Genomic DNA, 24,068 nt, shown 5'->3' with positions numbered 1-24,068 from the left:
CCGGTGGGTGACAGCCGTGTCCCGGTGGGTGACAGCCGTGTCCCCGCGTGTCCCGGTGGGTGACAGCCGTGTCCCCGTGGGTGGCAGCCGTGACCCCGCGTGTCCCAGTGGGTGACAGCCGTGTCCCCACGCGTGTCCCCCCCCAGCTGCCCACCCCGGGCCGGCTCCGCGCTCTCTGCTCGCAGCACCTGGAGCAGGTCCAGGCTTTCCGCCGCCTCCACCCCGGCGGGATCTCGGCCGCCTTCCCCCCGCTCTACCGGGAGCTCTTCGCCCCCGACCCCGCCGATCCCCCCGCGGGGACCCGCTGAGCGCCACCCCGGGACCGCCGGGACCGCCGGGACCACCGGGACCAGCCCTGATCCCGCTGAGCCCGACCCCGGAACCGCCGGGATCACCGGGACCAGCCCTGATCCCGCTGAGCCTGACCTCAGGACCGTCGGGACCACCCGGGATCACCGGGATCACCGGGACCACCGGGACCAGCCCTGATCCCGCTGAGCCCGACCCCGGGACCGCCGGGATCACCCGGGATCACCGGGATCACCGGGACCACCGGGACCAGCCCTGGCCCCGCTGAGCCCGACCCCGGGACCGCCGGGACCACCGGGACCATCCCTGATCCCGCTGAGCCCGACCCCGGGACCGGCGGGACCACCGAGACCAGCCCTGAACCTGCTGAGAGCGATCCCGAGACCACCGGCACCTCCGGGACCACCCCTGACCCCGCTGAGCCTGACCTCGGGACCGCCGGGATCACCGGGACCACCGGGACCAGCCCGAAACCTGCTGAGCGCGACCCTGGGACCGCCGGGACCGCCGGGACCGCCGGGATCACCGGGATCACCGGGACCAGCCCTGACCCCGCTGAGCCTGACCTCGGGACCGCCGGGACCACCGAGACCAGCCCTGAACCTGCTGAGCGCGACCCCGGGATCATCGGGACCACCGGGATCACCGGGATCACCGGGACCAGCCCTGACCCCGCTGAGCCCGACCCCGGGATCACCGGGACCACCGGGACCAGCCCTGACCCCGCTGAGCCCGACCCCGGGATCACCGGGACCACCGGGACCACCGGGACCAGCCCTGACCCCGCTGAGCCCAACCCCGGCACCGCCGGGATCACCGGGACCAGCCCTGACCCCGCTGAGCCCGACCCCGGGATCACCGGGACCACCGGGACCACCGGGATCACCGGGACCAGCCCTGACCCCGCTGAGCCCGACCCCGGGATCACCGGGATCACCGGGACCAGCCCTGACCCCGCTGAGCCCGACCCCGGGATCACCGGGACCACCGGGACCACCGGGACCAGCCCTGACCCCGCTGAGCCCGACCCCGGCACCGCCGGGATCACCGGGACCGCCCCTGTACCTGGCGACACCCGGGGCTGCTCCCACCGAGGCAGCTGCCGGGAATGCGGCACCTGGAGGGAATCCGGTACCCACCGGGTCACCCGGCGAAGCTCCGTCACCCGTGGGTGCCCTGTCACCCGTGGGTGCCCACTGTCCCTGTCACCCGTGGGCGCTCCCCGGGCTGTCCCACGGCCACGGCCCCTCCACGGGGTGCCGGGGGGTCAGTGGCGGAGTGGCCGCGGGGCGATTGAGCGGAATAAAGGCGATTTTGGGGACCGCGTGTCCGTGGGCTCCGTCACGGGGGACACGCGGGGACACCGGGAGCGACGCTAAAGCCCCGCCCCGCGTAGCGCGCCGAGCCGCTATAGGTTCTCGCGCCTGTCACTCAAACTTGGAGGCGGGCCCCAACTGGATTTCCGCTCTCTGATTGGTTCATTCCTCCGCTGCTCGCGGCTGATTGGCTGCTTTATTCCCGTTCTTTCCCGCCCCCGCCTGTGGGAGGCCTGGCGGGGATTGGCCGCTGCTCCGCGGGCGGTGATTGGACAGGACCGGCGCGGGGCTGCGCTGTGATTGGTTGGGCGGGGAGGAGCCGCGCTGTGATTGGTGAAGACCGGGAGGGGGCGTGGCCAGCGGCGGCGCGCGGGAGGCGGTGGCGGCACCGGGGCCGCGCCGGGCCCGAACCGGGGCCGGGCCCGAACCGGGACCTTTCGGGGCCGAACCGAACCGAACCCAGGCCGGTTCCGGGGCCGGGGGGCAGCCCCGGCACCTGCAGGTACAGCGAAACCACCCGAGGGGCGCGGCGGAGGTGGCTGCGGATGCTCAGCTGCCGCTGCACCGGGCCCGGGGCCTGCACCGGCGGGCGCGGAGCCGAGCCCTCCGTGAGGGTACGGGCGGGGGGAGCCGAGCGGGAGCGGCTGGGGGTGCCCCGGGCTGGAGGGCGCAGAGCGGCCGGGCCGCTCCGGGAGCTGCCGGTGACCGTCCGGTGTGGCCCCGGTAACCCGCCGGTAATCTCCGCCGGTAACCCGCAGCCGGCCATGGCGGGACGCGGCTCCGTGCACAGCCTGAGCAGCCTGCAGAAAACCGCCTTGCTCCTGGGCGTCCCGGCCGCGGCCACCGTGCTGTACATCCTGTACCGGCGCTACCGGGAGAGCAGAGGTGGGTGCGGGGCCCGCACCGGGGCCGGACCCCCGGGAGACCCCCCCCCGGGAAACCCCCCCCGGGACGTTCCGTGAGGAGGGAGGGGCTGTGGGAGTCGCTTTTCCCGGTGGGAATTGCCGGGGGGGGGGGGTTCGTATCCCCCCCCCCCGTGGGGAGGGTCCCGCTGGGGCACCCTGGGGACACCCTGGGGATCCTTTGGGGACACCCTGGGGACACCCTGGGGACACCCTGGGGGCACCTTGGGGACACCCTGGGGATCCTTTGGGGACACCTTGGGGCCACCTTGGGGACATTGGGGACACCCTGGGGGCACCTTTGGGGACACCCTGGGGACACCTTGGGGACATTGGGGACACCCTGGGGGCACCTTTGGGGACACCCTGGGGACACCTTGGGGACATTGGGGACACCCTGGGGACACCTTTGGGGACACCCTGGGGACACCCTGGGGACACCCTTTGTGGACCCTTTGTGGACACGCCGGGGACACCCTGGGGATGCTTTGGGGACACCCTGGGGACACCCTTGGGTCACTCTGGGGATCCCTTGGGGACACCCTGGGGACACCTTGGGGGCACCTTGGGGACACCTTGCGGACACCCTTTGGGGACCCTTTGGGGACACCTTGGGGGCACCTTTGGGGACACCCTTGGGTCACTCTGGGGATCCTTTGGGGACACCTTGGGGACACCTTGGGGACACCCTTTGGGGACACCTTGGGGACACCCTGGGGGCACCTTGGGGACACCTTGGGGACACCTTGGGGACACCCTGGGGGCACCTTGGGGACACCCTGGGGATCCTTTGGGGACACCTTGGGGGCACCTTCGGGGACACCCTGGGAACAACTTGGGGACACCCTGGGGGCACCTTGGGGGCACCTTCGGGGACACCCTGGGGTCACTCTGGGGATCCTTTGGGGACACCCTGGGGACACCCTGGGGGCACCTTGGGGACCCTTTGGGGACACCTTGGGGACACCCTGGGGACACCTTGGGGACACCCTGGGGACCCTTTGAGGACCAGCCGTGAGGAGGGGGAGGCTGTTGGAGTCACTTTTCCCCCGGGGAATTCCCTTGTGACCCCCTCAGGGAGCTCCCTGTCCCTCTGTGACCCTTTGGGGACCCTTTGAGGGCACCCAGAGAATTTGGGGGTGCTCTGGGGGTCACTTTTCCCCCCGGGCATTCCCCGTACCCTGTTTATAACCCCATTTAGGGGGGGGTGGGGAAGGTCCCAACCCCTCCTTGACCCCTGGGGGACCCTTTAGGGCCACCCATCCCCATCCCCTTGCTCCCCTCAGAGGCTCAGGTGACCTTCGTGGCCGACGAGGGGCTGGAAATCGGGGTGAGGGTGCCCCGCACGGCGCTGAAATCCCTGATCGGCCGCCGAGGAGCCACCATCAACCAGGTGGGCGCAGCCAGACACCGGCAACTGGGAGCACTGGGAGCACTGGGAATGCTGGAATCGCCCTTTTTCCCTCCCCTCCCCCTCCCCCCAGCTGAGGCAGGAGACGGGCGCTCGGATCGACGTGGAGGAAGAGGAGGAGGAGGAGGAGGAGGAAGGGGGGCAGTCGCTGGTGCAGATCTCGGGCTCGCCGGGCCAGGTGTGCCGGGCCAAGGCGGCCGTGCTGCGAATCGTGGCCGAGAGCGCGCCCGTGGCCGAGCAGCTGCGCGTGCCCCAGCGTGCCGTGGGCAGGATCATCGGTACGGGCACCCCAAAAACCGGGGGGGACCCCAAAAACCAGGGGGAAGCCCAAATCCCAAGGGGAACCCTAAATCCCAAGAGGAATCCCAAATCCCAGGGTGCAGAGCAGCTGCGCGTGCCCCAGCGTGCCGTGGGCAGGATCATCGGTACGGGCACCCCAAAAAACGGGGGGGGGACCCCAAAAACCGGGGGGAAGCCCAAATCCCAAGGGGAACCCTAAATCCCAAGAGGAATCCCAAATCCCAGGGTGCGGAGCAGCTGCGCGTGCCCCAGCGTGCCGTGGGCAGGATCATCGGTACGGGCACCCCAAAAAACGGGGGGGGGGGACCCTAAAAACCAGGGGGGACCCTAAAAACGGGGGGGAAGCCCAAAATCCGGGGGGAAGCCCAAAAAACAGGGGGAACCCCAAATCCCAGGGTGCAGAGCAGCTGCGCGTGCCCCAGCGTGCCGTGGGCAGGATCATCGGTACGGGCACCCCAAAAAACGGGGGGGGGGACCCCAAAAACCGGGGGGGACCCTAAAAACCAGGGGGAAGCCCAAATTCCAAGGGGAACCCCAAATCCCAGGGTGCAGAGCAGCTGCGCGTGCCCCAGCGTGCCGTGGGCAGGATCATCGGTACGGGCACCCCAAAAAACGGGGGGGACCCCAAAAACTGGGGGGAACCCCAAATCCCAGGGCTTTTTCCACCCCCTTTCCCCCAAATTCCAGGCGTTTCCCACCCCTTTCCCCCAAATCCCAGGGGTTTTCCCACCCCTTTTCCCCAAATTCTGGGGGTTTTCCCTCCCCCTTTCCCCCCCCAAATCCCAGAGCTTTTCCCACCCCTTTACTCCCAAATTCAGGGGGGCCCTTCCACCCCTTTTCCCCCAAATTCTGGGGGGCCCTTCCACCCCCTCTCCCCCAAATCCCAGAGCTTTTCCCACCCCTTTCCCCCAAATCCCAGGGGTTTTCCCACCCCTTTTCCCCAAATTCTGGGGGTTTTCCCTCCCCCTTTCCCCCCCCCCAAATCCCAGCGCTTTTCCCACCCCTTTCCCCCCCACATCCCAGGGATTTTTCCACCCCTTCCCCCCAAATTCTGGTGGGCCCTTCCACCCCTTTTCCCCCAAATCCCAGAGCTTTTCCCACCCCTTTTTCCCCAAAACCGAGGGCTTTTTCCACCCCTTTACTCCCAAATTCCAGGGGTTTTTCCACCCCTTTTCCCCCAAATTCTGGGGGGGCCCTTCCACCCCTTCCCCTCCCCCCCAAATTCCAGGCGTTTTTCCACCCCCCCAAATCCCAGAGCTTTTCCCACCCCTTTACTCCCAAATTCAGGGGGGCCCTTCCACCCCTTTTCCCCCAAATCCCAGAGCTTTTCCCACCCCTTTACTCCCAAATTCCAGGTGTTTTTCCACCCCTTTTCCCCCAAATCCCAGAGCTTTTTCCACTCCTTTCCCCCAAATCCCAGAGCTTTTCCCACCCCTTTACTCCCAAATTCCAGGGGTTTTTCCACCCCTTTCCCCCAAATTCAGGGGGGCCCTTCCACCCCTTTTCCCCCAAATCCCAAGGCTTTTCCCACCTCTTTCCCCCCCAAACCCCAGGGCTTTTCCCACCTCTTTCCCCCCCAAACCCCAGCGCTTTCCCCACCCCTTCCCCCCCAAACCCCAGCGCTTTTCCCACCCTTTTCTCCCTATTCCTCTGAGAGAATTCCTTTCCCCCCCAATCCCAGGGGGGGGCTTTTCCCCTCAAATCCCACCCCACCTTCCCCCAACACCACCACCACCACCACCCCCAAACCCCCAAATATCCCCAAATATCCCCAAATATCCCCAAATATCCCCGAATATCCCCGAATATCCCCGAATATCCCTGAATATCCCCAAATATCCCCAAATATCCCCAAATATCCCCGAATATCCCCGAATATCCCCAACTATCCCCAAATATCCCCAAATATCCCCAACTATCCCCGAATATCCCCGAATATCCCCGAATATCCCCAACTATCCCCGAATATCCCCGAATATCCCCAACTATCCCCAAATATCCCCAAATATCCCCGACTATCCCCAACTATCCCCGAATATCCCCAAATATCCCCAACTATCCCCGAATATCCCCGACTATCCCCGAATATCCCCGAATATCCCCAAATATCCCCGAATATCCCCGAATATCCCCAACTATCCCCAAATATCCCCAACTATCCCCGAATATCCCCGAATATCCCCAACTATCCCCAACTATCCCCAAATATCCCCGAATATCCCCGAATATCCCCAAATATCCCCGAATATCCCTGAATATCCCCAAATATCCCCAAATATCCCCAACTATCCCCAACTATCCCCAAATATCCCCAAATATCCCCGACTATCCCCAACTATCCCCAAATATCCCCGAATATCCCCGAATATCCCCGAATATCCCCGAATATCCCCGACTATCCCCGAATATCCCCAAATATCCCCAACTATCCCCAACTATCCCCAAATATCCCCAAATATCCCCGACTATCCCCAACTATCCCCAAATATCCCCAACTATCCCCGAATATCCCCAAATATCCCCGAATATCCCCGAATATCCCCAACTATCCCCGAATATCCCCGAATATCCCCGAATATCCCCAAATATCCCCGAATATCCCCGAATATCCCCAAATATCCCCAAATATCCCCGAATATCCCCAAATATCCCCGAATATCCCCAAATATCCCCAACTATCCCCGAATATCCCCAAATATCCCCAACTATCCCCGAATATCCCCAAATATCCCCGAATATCCCCAAATATCCCCAACTATCCCCGAATATCCCCAAATATCCCCGAATATCCCCAACTATCCCCGAATATCCCCAAATATCCCCGAATATCCCTGAATATCCCCAAATATCCCCAAATATCCCCGAATATCCCCAACTATCCCCAAATATCCCCGAATATCCCCGACTATCCCCGAATATCCCCAAATATCCCCGAATATCCCTGAATATCCCCAAATATCCCCAAATATCCCCGAATATCCCCGAATATCCGCAAATATCCCCGAATATCCCCAAATATCCCCAAATATCCCCAAATATCCCCGAATATCCCCAAATATCCCCGAATATCCCCAACTATCCCCAAATATCCCCAAATATCCCCGAATATCCCCAAATATCCCCGGCAGGCCGAGGCGGCGAGACGGTGCGGGCCATCTGCCGGAGCTCGGGGGCACGCGTGGAGTGCGGTGGCCACGAGCCCGAGGCCGGGCTGGCCCCGCTGCGCCTCATCCGCCTGCTGGGGACGCGCAAAGAGGTGGAGACGGCCAAGGTGGGCGGGGAGGCGAGCGCGGCTTTCCCGAGGGATGCTCTGCACCCTCCTCATCCTCCTCCTCCTCCTCCTCGTGCTTGCCAGAAGCTGATCCTGGAGAAGCTGTCGGAGGACAAAGCGTTCCGCCGGGAGCTGGCACGGGCGGCGGCCGCTCGGTGCCCGCGGAAGCAGCCCCTGGGCAACCGCCGGGAGCCTCCGGAGCGGCCGCTGCCCCTTCCCGGTCACGGCAGCGCCGAGGGTTGGGAGGAGCTTTGGGATGTGGAGTGGGCAGCGGAGGCGAGGCCGGGGAGTGAGCCCGGCTTGGCGGCACCGCTGGGGAGGGAGGGGACCGGGAATGAGGAGGTGGAGACCGGGAATGAAGAGGTGGAGACCGGGAATGAAGAGGTGGGCACCGGCAATGAGGAGGTGGGCACCGGGAATGAGGAGGTGGAGACCGGGAATGAGGAGGTGGAGACTGGGAATGAAGAGGTGGAGACCGGGAATGAAGAGGTGGGCACCGGGAATGAGGAGCTGGGCACCGGGAATGAGCTGAACACCGAGAATGAGGAGCTGGGCACCGGGAATGAGCTGAACACCGGGAATGAGGAGCTGGACGCCGGGAATGAGGAGCCCCGGGAGCCGCCGGTGCCGAAGTTTGAGGGTGAGGGCGGTGTTGGCGGCGTTCCCGGTGGGAATTGAGGGCGGGATGGGTTTCCCGGGATCTGCGGCAGGTGGGGAGGGGTTCTTTGCATGGCACGGTGCTTCCCGTGCCTTTCCCGGAGGGATTTTGGGGGGTTCTTTCTATCCTGTGCCTTTCCCGGAGGGATTTTGGGGGTTCCCTCCATCCTGTGCCTTTCCCGGAGGGATTTTGGGGGGTTTCCTTCTCTCCCGTGCCTTTCCCAGTGGGATTTTGGGAGGATTTTGGGGATTCTCTCCATCCCGTGCTTCTCCCAGTGGGATTTTGGGGGGTTCCCTCCATCCTGTGCCTTTCCCCGAGGGATTTTGGGGGGTTTCCTTCTCTCCCGTGCCTTTCCTGGAGGGATTTTGGGGGGTTCTTTCTATCCTGTGCCTTTCCCAGGGGGATTTTGGGGGGTTCCCTCCATCCTGTGCATTTCCCAGCAGGATTTTGGGGTGTTTCCTTCTCTCCCGTGCCTCTCCTGGTGGGATTTTGGGGGGGTTCATTCGATCCTGTGCCTTTCCTGAAGGGATTTTGGGGGGTTCCCTCCATCCCGTGCCTCTCCCAGCAGGATTTGGGGAGGATTTTGGGGGGTTCCCTCCATCCCATGCCTCTCCCAGTGGGATTTTGGGGGGTTTCCTTCTCTCCTGTGCCTCTCCTGGAGGGATTTTGGGGGTTCCCTCCATCCCATGCCTCTCCCAGTGGGATTTTGGGGGAGGATTTTGGGGTTTCCCTCTCTCCCGTGCCTTTCCTGGTGGGATTTTGGGGGTTCCCTCCATCCTGTGCCTTTCCTGGAGGGATTTTGGGGGGTTCCCTCCATCCTGTGCCTTTCCTGGAGGGATTTTGGGGGGTTCACCTCCATCCTGTGCCTTTCCTGGTGGGATTTTGGGGGGTTCCCTCCGTCCTGTGCCTTTCCCAGAGGGATTTTGGGGGGGTTTCCTTCTCTCCCGTGCCTTTCCTGGTGGGATTTTGGGAGGATTTTGGGGATTCTCTCCATCCCGTGCTTCTCCCAGTGGGATTTTGGGGGGTTCCCTCCATCCTGTGCCTTTCCCCGAGGGATTTTGGGGGGTTTCCTTCTCTCCCGTGCCTTTCCTGGTGGGATTTTGGGGGTTCCCTCCATCCTGTGCCTCTCCTGGAGGGATTTTGGGGGGTTCCCTCCATCCCGTGCCTTTCCCAGAGGGATTTTGGGGGGTTTCCTTCTCTCCTGTGCCTTTCCCAGTGGGATTTTGGGAGGATTTTGGGGATTCTCTCCATCCCGTGCTTCTCCCAGTGGGATTTTGGGGGGTTCCCTCCATCCTGTGCCTTTCCCCGAGGGATTTTGGGGGGTTTCCTTCTCTCCCGTGCCTTTCCCGGAGGGATTTTGGGGAGTTCCCTCCATCCTGTGCCTTTCCTGGAGGGATTTTGGGGGGTTCCCTCCATCCCGTGCCTTTCCCAGAGGGATTTTGGGGGGTTTCCTTCTCTCCTGTGCCTTTCCCAGTGGGATTTTGGGAGGATTTTGGGGATTCTCTCCATCCCGTGCTTCTCCCAGTGGGATTTTGGGGGGTTCCCTCCATCCTGTGCCTTTCCCCGAGGGATTTTGGGGGGTTTCCTTCTCTCCCGTGCCTTTCCCGGAGGGATTTTGGGGAGTTCCCTCCATCCTGTGCCTTTCCCAGCGGGATTTTGGGGTGTTTCCTTCTCTCCTGGAAGGATTTTGGGGGATTTCCTCCATCCCATGCCTCTCCCAGCAGGATTTTAATGAGATTTTGCGGGGTTTTTTTGGGATTCCCTCCATCCCATGCCCCTCCAGCAGGATTTTAATGAGATTTTGTGGGTTTTTTTTGGGATTCCCTCCATCCCGTGCCTCTCCCAGCAGGGTTTGGGGAGGATTTTGGGGTTTCCCTCCATCCTATGCCCCTCCAGCAGGATTTTAATGAGATTTTGTGAGGTTTTTTTGGGATTCCCTCCATCCCGTGCCTCTCCCAGCAGGATTTGGGGAGGATTTTGGGGTTTTTCCCCATCCCATGCCCCTCCAGCAAGATTTTAACGAGATTTTGCGAGGTTTTTTTGGGATTCCCTCCATCCCGTGCCCCTCCCAGCAGGATTTTGGGAGGATTTGGGGAGGATTTTGGGGTTTCCCTCCATCCCATGCCCCTCCAGCAGGATTTTAATGAGATTTTGTGAGGTTTTTTTGGGTTTCCCTCCATCCCGTGCCCCTCCAGCAGGATTTTAATGAGATTTTGTGAGGTTTTTTTGGGATTCCCTCCATCCTATGCCTCTCCCAGCAGGATTTTGGGAGGATTTGGGGAGGATTTTGGGGTTTCCCTCCATCCTATGCCCCTCCAGCAGGATTTTAATGAGATTTTGTGAGGTTTTTTTGGGATTCCCTCCATCCCGTGCCCCTCCCAGCAGGGTTTGGGGAGGATTTTGGGGTTTTTCCCCATCCCATGCCCCTCCAGCAGGATTTTAATGAGATTTTGCGAGGTTTTTTTGGGATTCCCTCCATCCCGTGCCCCTCCCAGCAGGATTTTGGGGTGGATTTTGGGGAGGATTTTGGGGTTTCTCTCCATCCCGTGCCCCTCCCAGCAGGATCTTAACGAGATTTTGTGGGGTTTTTGTGGGATTCCCTCCATCCCATGCCCCTCCCAGCAGGATGTGGGGAGGACTTTGGGGTTTCCCTCCATCCCGTGCCTCTCCCAGCAGGATTTTGGGAGGATTTGGGGAGGATTTTGGGGTTTCCCTCCATCCCATGCCCTTCCAGCAGGATTTTAATGAGATTTTGCGAGGTTTTTTTTTGGGATTCCCTCCATCCCGTGCCTCTCCCAGCAGGGTTTGGGGAGGATTTTGGGGAGGATTTTGTGGTTTTTCCCCATCCCATGCCCCTCCAGCAGGATTTTAACGAGATTTTGCGAGGTTTTTGTGGGATTCCCTCCATCCCGTGCCTCTCCCAGCAGGATGTGGGGAGGACTTTGGGGTTTCCCTCCATCCCGTGCCTCTCCCACCAGGATTTTGGGAGGATTTGGGGAGGATTTTGGGGTTTCCCTCCATCCCATGCCCTTCCAGCAGGATTTTAATGAGATTTTGTGAGGTTTTTTTGGGATTCCCTCCATCCCGTGCCCCTCCAGCAGGATTTTAATGAGATTTTGCGAGGTTTTTGTGGGATTCCCTCCATCCCGTGCCTCTCCCAGCAGGGTTTGGGGAGGATTTTGGGGTTTCCCTCCATCCTATGCCCCTCCAGCAAGATTTTAACGAGATTTTGCGAGGTTTTTTTGGGATTCCCTCCATCCCGTGCCCCTCCCAGCAGGATTTTGGGGTGGATTTTGGGGAGGATTTTGGGGTTTCTCTCCATCCCGTGCCCCTCCCAGCAGGATCTTAACGAGATTTTGTGGGGTTTTTGTGGGATTCCCTCCATCCCATGCCCCTCCAGCAGGATGTGGGGAGGACTTTGGGGTTTCCCTCCATCCCGTGCCTCTCCCAGCAGGATTTTGGGAGGATTTGGGGAGGATTTTGGGGTTTCCCTCCATCCCATGCCCCTCCAGCAGGATTTTAATGAGATTTTGTGAGGTTTTTTTGGGATTCCCTCCATCCCGTGCCCCTCCAGCAAGATTTTAATGAAATTTTGCGGGGTTTTTGTGGGATTCCCTCCATCCCATGCCTCTCCCAGCAGGATTTGGGGAGGACTTTGGGGTTTCCCTCCATCCTGTGCCTCTCCCAGCAGGATTTTGGGAGGATTTGGGGAGGATTTTGGGGTTTCCCTCCATCCCATGCCCCTCCAGCAGGATTTTAACGAGATTTTGTGGGGTTTTTGTGGGATTCCCTCCATTTCATGCCCCTCCAGCAAGATTTTAATGAGATTTTGTGGGGTTTTTTTGGGATTCCCTCCATCCCGTGCCTCTCCCAGCAGGATTTGGGGAGGACTTTGGGGTTTCCCTCCATCCCATGCCTCTCCCAGCAGGATTTGGGGAGGACTTTGGGGTTTCTCTCCATCCTGTGCCTCTCCCAGCAGGATTTTAATGAGATTTTGCGAGGTTTTTGTGGGATTCCCTCCATCCCGTGCCCCTCCAGCAGGATTTTAATGAGATTTTGAGAGGTTTTTTTGGGATTCCCTCCATTTCATGCCCCTCCAGCAAGATTTTAACGAGATTTTGTGGGGTTTTTGTGGGATTCCCTCCATCCCGTGCCCCTCCAGCAAGATTTTAATGAAATTTTGCGGGGTTTTTTTGGGATTGCCACCATCCCGTGCCTCTCCCAGCCACATTTTGGGGGGATTTGCTGGGATTCCCGCAGTGCCCAGCCCGGATTTCAGCTTCTCTGCGGACGAGCACCTGGACGTTTACGTGTCGGCCGCCGAGAGCCCCGGGCACTTCTGGATCCAGATCCTGGGCAGCCGCAGCCTGCAGCTCGACAAGCTCACGGCCGAGATGGGCCACTTCTACCAGAGCAGCCCCCCCGTGAGTCCCTCTGGGCCACCTCTGTGCCCCCTGGGCCACCTCAGTCCCCTCTGGGTCACCTCTGTCCCCCCTGGGCCACCTCAGTCCCCCTTGGGTCACCTCAGTCCCCCCTGGGTCACCTCTGTCCTCTCTGGGTCACCTCAGTCCCCTCTGGGTCACCTCAGTCCCCCCTGGGCCACCTCTGTCCCCCCTGGGTCACCTCAGTCCCCTCTGGGTCACCTCTGTCCCCCCTGGGCCACCTCAGTCCCCCCTGGGCCACCTCAGTCCCCCTTGGGTCACCTCAGTCCCCTCTGGGCCACCTCTGTCCCCCCTGGGTCACCTCTGTCCCCCCTGGGCCACCACTGTCCCCCCTGGGTCACCTCTGTCCCCTCTGGGCCACCTCAGTCCCCTCTGGGTCACCTCAGTCCCCTCTGGGCCACCTCAGTCCCCCTTGGGTCACCTCAGTCCCCCCTGGGTCACCTCTGTCCTCTCTGGGTCACCTCAGTCCCCTCTGGGTCACCTCAGTCCCCCCTGGGCCACCTCTGTCCCCCCTGGGTCACCTCAGTCCCCTCTGGGCCACCTCTGTGCCCCCTGGGCCACCTCAGTCCCCCCTGGGTCACCTCAGTCCCCCCTGGGCCACCTCAGTCCCCCCTGGGTCACCTCAGTCCCCCCTGGGTCACCTCTGTCCCCCATGGGCCACCTCAGTCCCCCCTGGGCCACCTCAGTCCCCCTGGGTCACCTCTGTCCTCTCAGTGTCACCTCAGGGTCACCTCTGTTCCCCCTGGGTCACCTCTGTCCCTTCTGGGCCACCTCTGTCCTCTCAGTGTCACCTCTGTCCCTCTGTCCCTCCTGGGTCACCTCAGTGTTCCCTCTGTCCCCTCTGGGCCACCTCTGTCCACCCTGGGCCACCTCAGTCCCCTCTGGGTCACCTCAGTCCCCCCTGGGCCACCTCAGTCCTCTCTGGGTCACCTCTGTCCCCCCTGGACCACCTCAGTCCCCTCTGGGCCACCTCAGTCCCCTCTGGGCCACCTCTGTGCCCCCTGGGCCACCTCAGTCCCCCCTGGGCCACCTCAGTCCCCTCTGGGCCACCTCTGTGCCCCCTGGGCCACCTCAGTCCCCTCTGGGTCACCTCAGTCCCCCTTGGGTCACCTCAGTCCCCCCTGGGCCACCTCAGTCCCCCCTGGGTCACCTCTGTCCCCTCTGGGCCACCTCTGTCCCCCCTGGGCCACCTCTGTCCCCCATGGGCCACCTCAGTCCCCTCTGGGTCACCTCAGTCCCCCCTGGGCCACCTCAGTCCCCCTTGGGTCACCTCAGTCCCCCCTGGGTCACCTCTGTCCCCTCTGGGTCACCTCTGTCCCCCCTGGGCCACCTCTGTCCCCTCTGGGCCACCTCTGTCCCCTCTGGGTCACCTCTGTCCCCCCTGGGCCACCTCAGTCCCCTCTGGGTCACCTCTGTCCTCTCTGGGTCACCTCAGTCCCCCCTGGGCCACCTCAGTCCCCTCTGGGTCACCTCAGTCCCCTCTGGGCCACCTCAGTCCCCTCTGGGTCACCTCTGTCCTCTCTGGGTCACCTCAGTGTCCCCTCAGTCCTCTCTGGGTCACCTCTGTCCCCCCTGGACCACCTCAGTCCCCTCTGGGCCACCTCAGTCCCCTCTGGACCACCTCAGTCCCCTCTGGGCCACCTCAGTCCCCTCTGGGCCACCTCTGTGCCCCCTGGGCCACCTCAGTCCCCCCTGGGCCACCTCAGTCCCCTCTGGGCCACCTCTGTGCCCCCTGGGCCACCTCAGTCCCCTCTGGGTCACCTCAGTCCCCCTTGGGTCACCTCAGTCCCCCCTGGGCCACCTCAGTCCCCCCTGGGTCACCTCTGTCCCCTCTGGGCCACCTCAGTCCCCCTTGGGTCACCTCAGTCCCCCCTGGGCCACCTCAGTCCCCTCTGGGTCACCTCTGTCCCCCCTGGGCCACCTCTGTCCCCTCTGGGCCACCTCTGTCCCCCCTGGGCCACCTCAGTCCCCTCTGGGTCACCTCTGTCCTCTCTGGGTCACCTCAGTCCCCCCTGGGTCACCTCAGTCCCCCTTGGGTCACCTCAGTCCCCCCTGGGCCACCTCAGTCCCCTCTGGGTCACCTCTGTCCCCCCTGGGCCACCTCTGTCCCCTCTGGGCCACCTCTGTCCCCCCTGGGCCACCTCAGTCCCCTCTGGGTCACCTCTGTCCTCTCTGGGTCACCTCAGTCCCCCCTGGGTCACCTCAGTCCCCCTTGGGTCACCTCAGTCCCCCCTGGGCCACCTCAGTCCCCCCGGGTCATCTCTGTCCTCTCAGTGTCACCTCAGGGTCACCTCTGTCTCCTCTGGGCCACCTCAGGGTCCCCTCAGTCCCCCCTGGGTCACCTCTGTCCTCTCTGGGTCACCTCAGTGTCACCTCAGTCCCCCCCGGGCCACCTCAGTCCCCTCTGGGCCACCTCTGTCCCCCCTGTGTCACCTCTGTCCCCCCTGGGCCACCTCTGTCCCCTCGGGTCACTTCTGTCCCCTCTGGGTCCCCTCAGTGTCATCTGTGTCCCCCCCATGTCCCTCACTGTGTCTCCCATCCCGTGTCTCCTCTGTCCCTTCTGTGTCCCCATCCCGTGTCCCCTTGTCCCCATCCCATGTCCCCCCATCCCCCCTGACTGTCCCCATGTCCCCCCCATCCCCCTGACTGTCCCCATGTCCCCTTGTCCCCCCTGACTGTCCCCTTGTCCCCCCTGACTGTCCCCGTGTCCCCCCATCCCCCCTGACTGTCCCCTTGTCCCCCGACTGTCCCCGTGTCCCCCCATCCCCCCTGACTGTCCCCTTGTCCCCGTGTCCCCTCTGTCCCCGTGTCCCCCCATCCCTGACTGTCCCCGCCATCCCCGACTGTCCCCCCCGTCCCCCCGACTGTCCCCATGTCCCCCCCATCCCCCCTGACTGTCCCCTTGTCCCCATCCCGTGTCCCCCCATCCCCCCTGACTGTCCCCATGTCCCCCCCATCCCCCCTGACTGTCCCCTTGTCCCCATCTCTGTCCCCATCCCATGTCCCCCCATCCCCCTGTCTGTCCCCTTGTCCCTGTGTCCCCTCTGTCCCCGTGTCCCCCCATCCCCCTTGACTGTTCCCCCATCTCCCTGACTGTCCCCATGTCCCCCCCATCCCCCCTGACTGTCCCCGTGTCCCCCCATCCCCCTGACTGTCCCCTTGTCCCCATCCCGTGTCCCCCCATCCCCCTGACTGTCCCCTTGTCCCCATCTCTGTCCCCATCCCGTGTCCCCCATCCCCCCGACTGTCCCCCTGTCCCCCCCATCCCCCCTGACTGTCCCCTTGTCCCCATCCCGTGTCCCCCCATCCCCCCGACTGTCCCCTTGTCCCCATCTCTGTCCCCATCCCGTGTCCCCCATCCCCCCTGACTGTCCCCATGTCCCCCAATCCCCCTGACTGTCCCCTTGTCCCCATCCCGTGTCCCCCATCCCCCCTGACTGTCCCCATGTCCCCCCACCCCCCCGACCGTCCCCTTGTCCCCATCCCGTGTCCCCCCACCCCCCCTGACCGTCCCCTTGTCCCCAGCTCCCTCCCCCGTCCGTCCATCCCGGGGCCATCGTGGCCGCTCCGTACCTGGACGACGGCGAGTGGTACCGGGCGCGCGTGCTGGGCACGCTGGCCAACGGCCACCTGGACCTCTACTACGTGGACTTTGGCGACAACGGCGAGGCCCCGCCGGAAGCTCTGCGAGCCCTCAGGTGGGCCACGGACGGGGCGAGCTCCCGGGCCGGCGTCCCCGCCGTGCCACCGGCCACCGGCCACCGGCCCCTCCCGTGTCCTTGCAGGAGCGACTTCCTGAGCCTGCCCTTCCAGGCCATCGAGTGCAGCCTGGCCGGGATCGTCCCCAACGGTGAGCGCGGCGGGCGCGGCCCCGGTGCCACCGGTGCCACCGGCACGGTGCCACCCACCCCTGGTGCCCCCGGTGCCACCGACCCCTGGTGCCCCCGGTGCCACCAGCACGGTGCCACCGACCCCTGGTGCCCCCGGTGCCACCGACCCCCGGTGCCACCAACATGGTGCCACCGACCCCTGGTGCCCCTGGTGCCACCAGCACGGTGCCACCGACCCCCGGTGCCCCTGGTGCCACCACATCCCAGTGCCACCACCTCCCAGTGCCACCGACCCCTGGTGCCCCTGGTGCCACCACATCCCAGTGCCACCACCTCCCAGTGCCACCGACCCCTGGTGCCCCCGGTGCCACCAGCACAGTGCCACCGACCCCTGGTGCCCCTGGTGCCACCACATCCCAGTGCCACCACCTCCCAGTGCCACCGACCCCCGGTGCCACCAGCACGGTGCCACCCACCCCTGGTGCCCCTGGTGCCACCACCTCCCAGTGCCACCACCTCCCAGTGCCACCGACCCCCAGTGCCACCGATCCCTGGTGCCACCAGCCCAGTGCCACTGACCCCTGGTGCAGCCGCCCCCCAGTGCCACCAACCCCCGGTTCAGCTGCCCCCCAGTGCCCCCAGTGCCACCACCTCCCAGTGCCACCACCCCCCAGTGCCACCACCTCCCGGTGCCACCACCCCCTGGTGCCGCCGCCTCCCGGTGCCACCACCTCCCAGTGCCACCACCTCCCAGTGCAGCCACCTCCCGCTGCCCCCCAGTGCCACCAACCCCCGGTGCCACTGCTGCCCCCCAGTGCCACCACCACCCCCCCGTGCCCCTGGTGCCACCACCTCCCAGTGCCACCACCACCTCCCGGTGCCCCCGGTGCCACCACCACCCCCTGGTGCCGCTGCCCCCCGGTGCCACCACCCCCCAGTGTCCCCGGTGCCACCACCACCTCCCGGTGTCCCCGGTGCCACCACCACCCCCCGGTGCCGCTGCCCCCCAGTGCCACCACCCCCCAGTGTCCCCGGTGCCACCACCACCTCCCGGTGCCCCCGGTGCCACCACCACCCCCCGGTGCCGCTGCCCCCCGGTGCCACCATTCCCCAAGTGCCCCTGGTGCCACCACCACCCCTCGGTGCCCCCAGTGCCACCACCACCCTCCGGTGCCGCTGCCCCCCGGTGCCACCACTCCCCAAGTGCCCCTGGTGCCACCATTCCCCAAGTGCCCCCCAGTGCCACCATTCCCCAAGTGCCCCTGGTGCCACCATTCCCCAAGTGTCCCTGGTGCCACCACCACCCCCCAGTCTCCCCGGTGCCACCGCCACTCCCCGGTGTCCCCGGTGCCACCGCCACCCCCCGGTGCCGCTGCCCCCCAGTGCCACCACCCCCCAGTGTCCCCGGTGCCACCACCACCTCCCGGTGCCCCCGGTGCCACCACCACCCCCCGGTGCCGCTGCCCCCCGGTGCCACCATTCCCCAAGTGCCCCCGGTGCCACCACCACCCCCCGCTGTCCCCGGTGCCACCGCCACCCCCCGGTGCCGCTGCCCCCCGGTGCCACCATTCCCCAACTGTCCCTGGTGCCACCACCACCCCCCAGTGTCCCCGGTGCCACCGCCACCCCCCGCTGTCCCCGGTGCCACCATTCCCCAAGTGTCCCTGGTTCCACCGCCACCCCCCGCTGTCCCCGGTGCCACCGCCACTCCCCGGTGCCGCTGCCCCCCGGTGCCACCATTCCCCAAGTGCCCCTGGTGCCACCATTCCCCAAGTGTCCCTGGTGCCACCACCACCCCCCAGTGTCCCCGGTGCCACCGCCACTCCCCGGTGCCCCCGGTGCCACCACCACCCCCCGGTGCCGCTGCCCCCCGGTGCCACCACCCCCCAGTGTCCCCGGTGCCACCACCACCCCCCGGTGTCCCCGGTGCCACCACCACCCTCCGGTGCCGCTGTCCCCTGGTGCCACCATTCCCCAAGTGCCCCTGGTGCCACCACCACCCCCTGGTGTCCCCAGTGCCACCGCCACTCCCCGGTGTCCCCGGTGCCACCATTCCCCAAGTGCCCCCGGTGCCACCACCACCCCCCGGTGTCCCCGATGCAACCGCCACCCCCCGGTGCCCCCCGGTGCCACCACCACCCCCCGGTGCCGCTGCCCCCCGGTGCCACCATTCCCCAAGTGCCCCCCAGTGCCACCACTCCCCAAGTGCCCCTGGTTCCACCATTCCCCAAGTGCCCCCGGTGCCACCACCACCCCCCGGTGCCCCCGGTGCCACCGCCACCCCCCGGTGCCGCTGCCCCCCGGTGCCACCACTCCCCAAGTGCCCCCGGTGCCACCGCCACCCCCTGGTGCCGCTGCCCCCCAGTGCCACCATTCCCCAAGTGCCCCCGGTGCCACCACTCCCCAAGTGCCCCTGGTGCCACCATTCCCCAAGTGCCCCCCGGTGCCACCACTCCCCAAGTGCCCCTGGTGCCACCATTCCCCAAGTGCCCCCGGTGCCACCACCACCCCCCGGTGCCCCCGGTGCCACCACCACCCCCCGGTGCCCCCGGTGCCACCGCCACCCCCCGGTGCCGCTGCCCCCCGGTGCCACCACTCCCCAAGTGCCCCTGGTTCCACCATTCCCCAAGTGCCCCCGGTGCCACCACCACCCCCCGGTGCCCCCGGTGCCCCCGCCACCCCCGGTGCCCCCCGGTCCCGCAGGCGGCGCGTGGGCCGAGGCGGCTCTGGAGGCGTTTGAGCGGCTCACGCACTGTGCCCAGTGGAGGCCGCTGCTTGCCCGCATCTCCAGTTACTGCCAGTCCGGCCTCTGCCCCCAGCCCAGCGTCCGGCTCTTCACCGAGCTCCACGGGCAGGTGCGTCCCCGGTGTCCTGGGGTCCCGTGCCCGGTGTTTCCTGGCCCCCATTCCCGGTGTTCCCTGTGTCCCCATTCCCACCATTCCCCATCCCCCATTCCCAGTGTCCCCCATTCCCGGTGTCCCCTGTCCCCCATTCCCAGTGTCCCGGTGTCCCCTGTCCCCCATTCCCGGTGTCCCGTTGTCCCCCATTCCTGGTGTCCCCCATTCCCGGTGTCCCGGTGTCCCCATTCCCAGTGTCCCATCCCCATTCCCAGTGTCCCATCCCCATTCCCAGTGTCCCCTGTCCCCCTCGTTTTCCCCTGTCCCCCATTCCCGGTGTCCCCTGTCCCCATTCCCGGTGTCCCCTGTCCCCATTCCCGGTGTCCCCATTCCCGGTGTCTCCTATCCCCATTCCCGGTGTCCCAGTGTCCCCCATTCCCAGTGTCCCCTGTCCCCCATTCCCCCATTCCCAGTGTCCCCCATTCCCGGTGTCCCCTGTCCCCCATTCCCGGTGCCCCCATTCCCGGTGTCCCCTGTCCCCCATTCCTGGTGTCCCCCATTCCCGGTGTCCCATCCCCATTCCCGGTGTCCCCTGTCCCCCTCGTTTTCCCCTGTCCCCCATTCCCGGTGTCTCCTATCCCCATTCCCGGTGTCCCAGTGTCCCCCATTCCCAGTGTCCCCTGGCCCCCATTCCCCCATTCCCAGTGTCCCCCATTCCCGGTGTTCCCTGTGTCCCCATTCCCGCCATTCCCGGTGTCCCCATTCCCGGTGTCCCCTGTCCCCCTCGTTTTCCCCTGTCCCCCATTCCCAGTGTCCCCTGTCCCCATTCCCGGTGTCCCCATTCCCGGTGTCTCCTATCCCCATTCCCGGTGTCCCGTCCCCCATTCCCGCCGTCCCCTGTCCCCCATTCCCAGTATCCCCCATTCCCAGTATCCCCCATTCCCGGTGTCCCCTGTCCCCCATTCCCAGTATCTCCCATTCCCGGTATCCCCCATTCCCAGTATCCCCATTCCCAGTATCCCCATTCCCGGTATCTCCCATTCCCAGTATCCCCATTCCTAGTATCTCCCATTCCCGGTATCTCCCATTCCCAGTATCCCCATTCCCAGTATCTCCCATTCCCGGTATCCCCATTCTCGGTATCTCCCATTCCCAGTATCCCCATTCCCAGTATCTCCCATTCCTGGTGTCCCCATTCCCAGTATCCCCCATTCCCAGTATCCCCCATTCCTGGTGTCCCCTGTCCCCCATTCCCAGTATCCCCCATTCCCAGTATCCCCATTCCCAGTATCTCCCATTCCTGGTATCCCCCATTCCCAGTATCTCCCATTCCCAGTATCCCCCATTCCCGGTATCCCCATTCCCAGTATCCCCATTCCCGGTGTCCCCCATTCCCAGTATCTCCCATTCCCAGTTATCTCCCATTCCCAGTATCCCCATTCCCAGTATCCCCATTCCCGGTGTCCCCCATTCCCAGTATCCCCCATTCCCAGTATCCCCATTCCCGGTGTCCCCTGTCCCCCATTCCCAGTATCCCCATTCCCGGTGTCCCCCATTCCCAGTATCCCCCATTCCCAGTATCCCCCATTCCCAGTATCCCCATTCCCGGTGTCCCCTGTCCCCCATTCCCACCATTCCCCATCCCCCATTCCCAGTATCCCCATTCCCGGTGTCCCCTGTCCCCCATTCCCAGTATCTCCCATTCCCGGTATCCCCCATTCCCAGTATCCCCATTCCCAGTATCCCCATTCCCGGTATCTCCCATTCCCAGTATCCCCATTCCCAGTATCTCCCATTCCCGGTATCTCCCATTCCCAGTATCCCCATTCCCAGTATCCCCATTCCCGGTATCTCCCATTCCCAGTATCCCCCATTCCCAGTATCCCCATTCTCGGTATCTCCCATTCCCAGTATCCCCATTCCCAGTATCTCCCATTCCCGGTGTCCCCATTCCCAGTATCCCCCATTCCCAGTATCCCCCATTCCTGGTGTCCCCTGTCCCCCATTCCTAGTATCCCCATTCCCAGTATCTCCCATTCCCGGTGTCCCCATTCCCAGTATCCCCCATTCCCAGTATCCCCCATTCCCAGTATCTCCCATTCCCAGTATCCCCCATTCCCAGTATCCCCCATTCCCGGTGTCCCCATTCCCGGTGTCCCCATTCCCAGTATCTCCCATTCCCAGTATCCCCCATTCCCGGTGTCCCCTGTCCCCCATTCCCAGTATCTCCCATTCTCGGTATCCCCCATTCCCAGTATCCCCCATTCCCAGTATCCCCCATTCCCGGTGTCCCCTGTCCCCCATTCCCAGTATCCCCCATTCCCAGTATCCCCCATTCCCGGTGTCCCCTGTCCCCCATTCCCAGTATCCCCCATTCCCGGTGTCCCCTGTCCCCCATTCCCAGTATCTCCCATTCCCAGTATCCCCCATTCCCGGTGTCCCCTGTCCCCCATTCCCAGTATCTCCCATTCTCGGTATCCCCCATTCCCAGTATCCCCATTCCCGGTGTCCCCGCAGAGCCTGGACGTTGGAGCGGAGTTGGTGCGTTTGGGCTACGCCGTGCCCGGGCCCCCCGAGGAGCCCCCGGTGAGCTGCTCCCGGTGTCCCGGTGCCCCGGTGCCACCCTCCCGGCCCTGTCCCGGTGCCACCCTCCCACACCCTGTCCCGGTGTCCCGGTGCCACCCTCCCGTGCCATGGCCCTGTCCCGGTGTCCCGGTGCCACCCTCCCGTGCCATGGCCCTGTCCCGGTGTCCCGGTGCCACCCTCCCACACCCTGTCCCGGTGTCCCAGTGCCACCCTCCCGTGCCATGACCCTGTCCCGGTGTCCCCCTGCCACCCTCCCAGGCCCTGTCCCGGTGTCCTGGTGCCACCCTCCCGTGCCATGGCCCTGTCCCGGTGTCCCAGTGCCACCCTCCCACACCCTGTCCCGGTGTCCTGGTGCCATCCTCCAGGGCCCTGTCCCGGTATCCCCAGTGTCCCAGTGCCACCCTCCTGGGCCCCGTCCCGGTGTCCCGGTGCCACCCTCCTGGGCCGTGTCCCTGTCCCGGTGTCCCGGTGCCACCCTCCTGGGCCCTGTCCCGGTGTCCCTGTGTCCCAGTGCCACCCTCCTGTGCCATGGCCCTGTCCCGGTGCCACCCTCCCGTGCCCCCATCCCAGTGTCCCGGTGCCACCCTCCCGGGCCGTGTCCTTGCCCTGGTGTCCCGGTGCCACCCTCCCGTGCCATGACCCTGTCCCGGTGTCCCCCTGCCACCCTCCCGGGCCCTGTCCCGTCGTCCCGGTGCCACCCTCCAGGGCCCTGTCCCGGTATCCCCGGTGTCCCAGTGCCACCCTCCTGGGCCCCGTCCCGGTGTCCCGGTGCCACCCTCCCGTGCCGTGTCCCTGCCCCGGTGTCCCGGTGCCACCCTCCCGTGCCATGGCCCTGTCCCGGTGCCACCCTCCCGGGCCCTGTCCCGGTGTCCCTGTGTCCCAGTGCCACCCTCCTGTGCCATGGCCCTGTCCCGGTGCCACCCTCCCGTGCCCCCATCCCAATGTCCCGGTGCCACCCTCCCGGGCCGTGTCCTTGCCCTGGTGTCCCGGTGCCACCCTCCCGTGCCATGGCCCTGTCCCGGTGTCCCGGTGCCACCCTCCAGGGCCGTACCCCCATCCCAGTGTCCCGGTGCCACCCTCCCGGGCCGTGTCCTTGCCCTGGTGTCCTGGTGCCACCCTCCCGTGCCATGGCCCTGTCCCGGTGTCCCGGTGCCACCCTCCAGGGCCCTGTCCCGGTATCCCCAGTGTCCCAGTGCCACCCTCCTGGGCCCCGTCCCGGTGTCCCAGTGCCACCCTCCCGTGCCGTGTCCCTGCCCCGGTGCCACCCTCCCACACCCTGTCCCGGTGTCCCGGTGCCACCCTCCTGGGCTGTGGCCCTGTCCCGGTGTCCCGGTGCCACCCTCCTGGTCCTGTCCTGGTATCCCGGTATCCCCAGTGCCACCCTCCTGGGCCCCATCCCGGTGTCCCGGTGCCACCCTCCTGGGCCCCGTCCCGGTGCCCCAGTATCCCTGGTATCCCAGTGCCACCCTCCCGTGCCACGTCCCTGCCCCGGTGTCCCGGTGCCACCCTCCCGTGCCCCATCCCGGTATCCCCAGTGCCACCCTCCCGTGCCACGTCCCGGTGCCCCGGTATCCCCGGGAGGGCTCATCCCGCTTTTCCCGGTCAGGAGAACCTCGGCTGTGCCTCCATCCAGGAGCCCGGGACCCCGCAGAGCCCCGGGGCCACCCCCGGGGCCACCCCCGGGACCCCGCCCCGCCTCAGCCTGCCCGGTGAGCCCGGGATGTCCCGGTGACACCGTTCCCGGTGAGCCCCGGGATGTCCCGGTGACCGCGGTGACACCGTGCAGGTGACCGGGAGCTGCTCCCGGTGCCACCCTTGAGGGTGAGCCGGGTGTCAGCCGCTCCCGGTGATCCCGGTGACACCGTCACGGTGACACGGAGCAGCTCCCGGTACCGGTACCGGTGCCGCCGCCGCCGCCGCCACCACCACCACGTGCAATCCCCCTCTCCGGAGACCTCCGGGAGGCCGCACCGACAAATCTCCGCTTGTGCCTCTTGTCGGGACACCACACGCCGGGCCCGAGAACCGGCGGTGCCCCTTCCGTTTACTGGGAGTTCCCGGTTCCCTGGCCTTGTTTTGTTGTTCCGTTGCACTATTTGTGGTTCTCGGTTCATAAAGTTTAAAGTTTCTCAGCGCTCCGTCTCCGCTACGGCGACTCCCGGCGGGAACCGGGCGCAGGCGCGCCGCGGGCAGCCCCCGGTGGGGT

At 65.1% G+C, this 24,068-nt stretch overlaps 1 protein-coding gene across 3 annotated transcripts; it reads left to right on the top strand.

Annotated features, from left to right (window-relative positions):
• Positions 1 to 2,007: 2,007 nt before the first annotated feature.
• On the top strand, positions 2,008 to 23,996 carry TDRKH (tudor and KH domain containing). 3 transcript variants are annotated; one of them, XM_068999502.1, is made up of 12 exons: positions 2,008 to 2,127; positions 2,384 to 2,510; positions 3,814 to 3,920; positions 4,012 to 4,216; positions 7,367 to 7,509; positions 7,594 to 8,149; positions 12,428 to 12,591; positions 16,135 to 16,307; positions 16,395 to 16,459; positions 19,143 to 19,294; positions 21,794 to 21,862; positions 23,469 to 23,996. In XM_068999502.1, the coding sequence occupies exons 2-12, from the start codon at positions 2,390 to 2,392 to the stop codon at positions 23,592 to 23,594; spliced, it is 1,881 nt and encodes a 626-aa protein (XP_068855603.1). In that variant the 5' UTR covers positions 2,008 to 2,127; positions 2,384 to 2,389; the 3' UTR covers positions 23,595 to 23,996. The 3 variants fall into 3 exon arrangements, with proteins under 3 accessions (XP_068855603.1, XP_068855601.1, XP_068855600.1); XM_068999500.1 differs by having other exon boundaries at positions 7,597 to 8,149; positions 16,135 to 16,459; XM_068999499.1 differs by having other exon boundaries at positions 16,135 to 16,459.
• Positions 23,997 to 24,068: the final 72 nt, after the last annotated feature.

Source organism: Aphelocoma coerulescens, unplaced genomic scaffold (assembly GCF_041296385.1).
Source record: "Aphelocoma coerulescens isolate FSJ_1873_10779 unplaced genomic scaffold, UR_Acoe_1.0 HiC_scaffold_452, whole genome shotgun sequence".
NCBI classification, from domain to species: Eukaryota; Metazoa; Chordata; class Aves; order Passeriformes; family Corvidae; genus Aphelocoma; species Aphelocoma coerulescens.
This window is presented reverse-complemented; position numbering and strand designations above follow the sequence as displayed.

Coding starts and splice junctions, on each gene's coding strand:
- TDRKH (XM_068999499.1), top strand. CDS start 2,390: ATGGCGGGACGCGGCTCCGTGCACAGCCTGAGCAGCCTGCAGAAAACC. Junction 3,921..4,011: donor GAGGAGCCACCATCAACCAG/GTGGGCGCAGCC, acceptor CCCTCCCCCCAG/CTGAGGCAGGAGACGGGCGC. Junction 12,592..16,134: donor TCTACCAGAGCAGCCCCCCC/GTGAGTCCCTCT, acceptor CCTTGTCCCCAG/CTCCCTCCCCCGTCCGTCCA.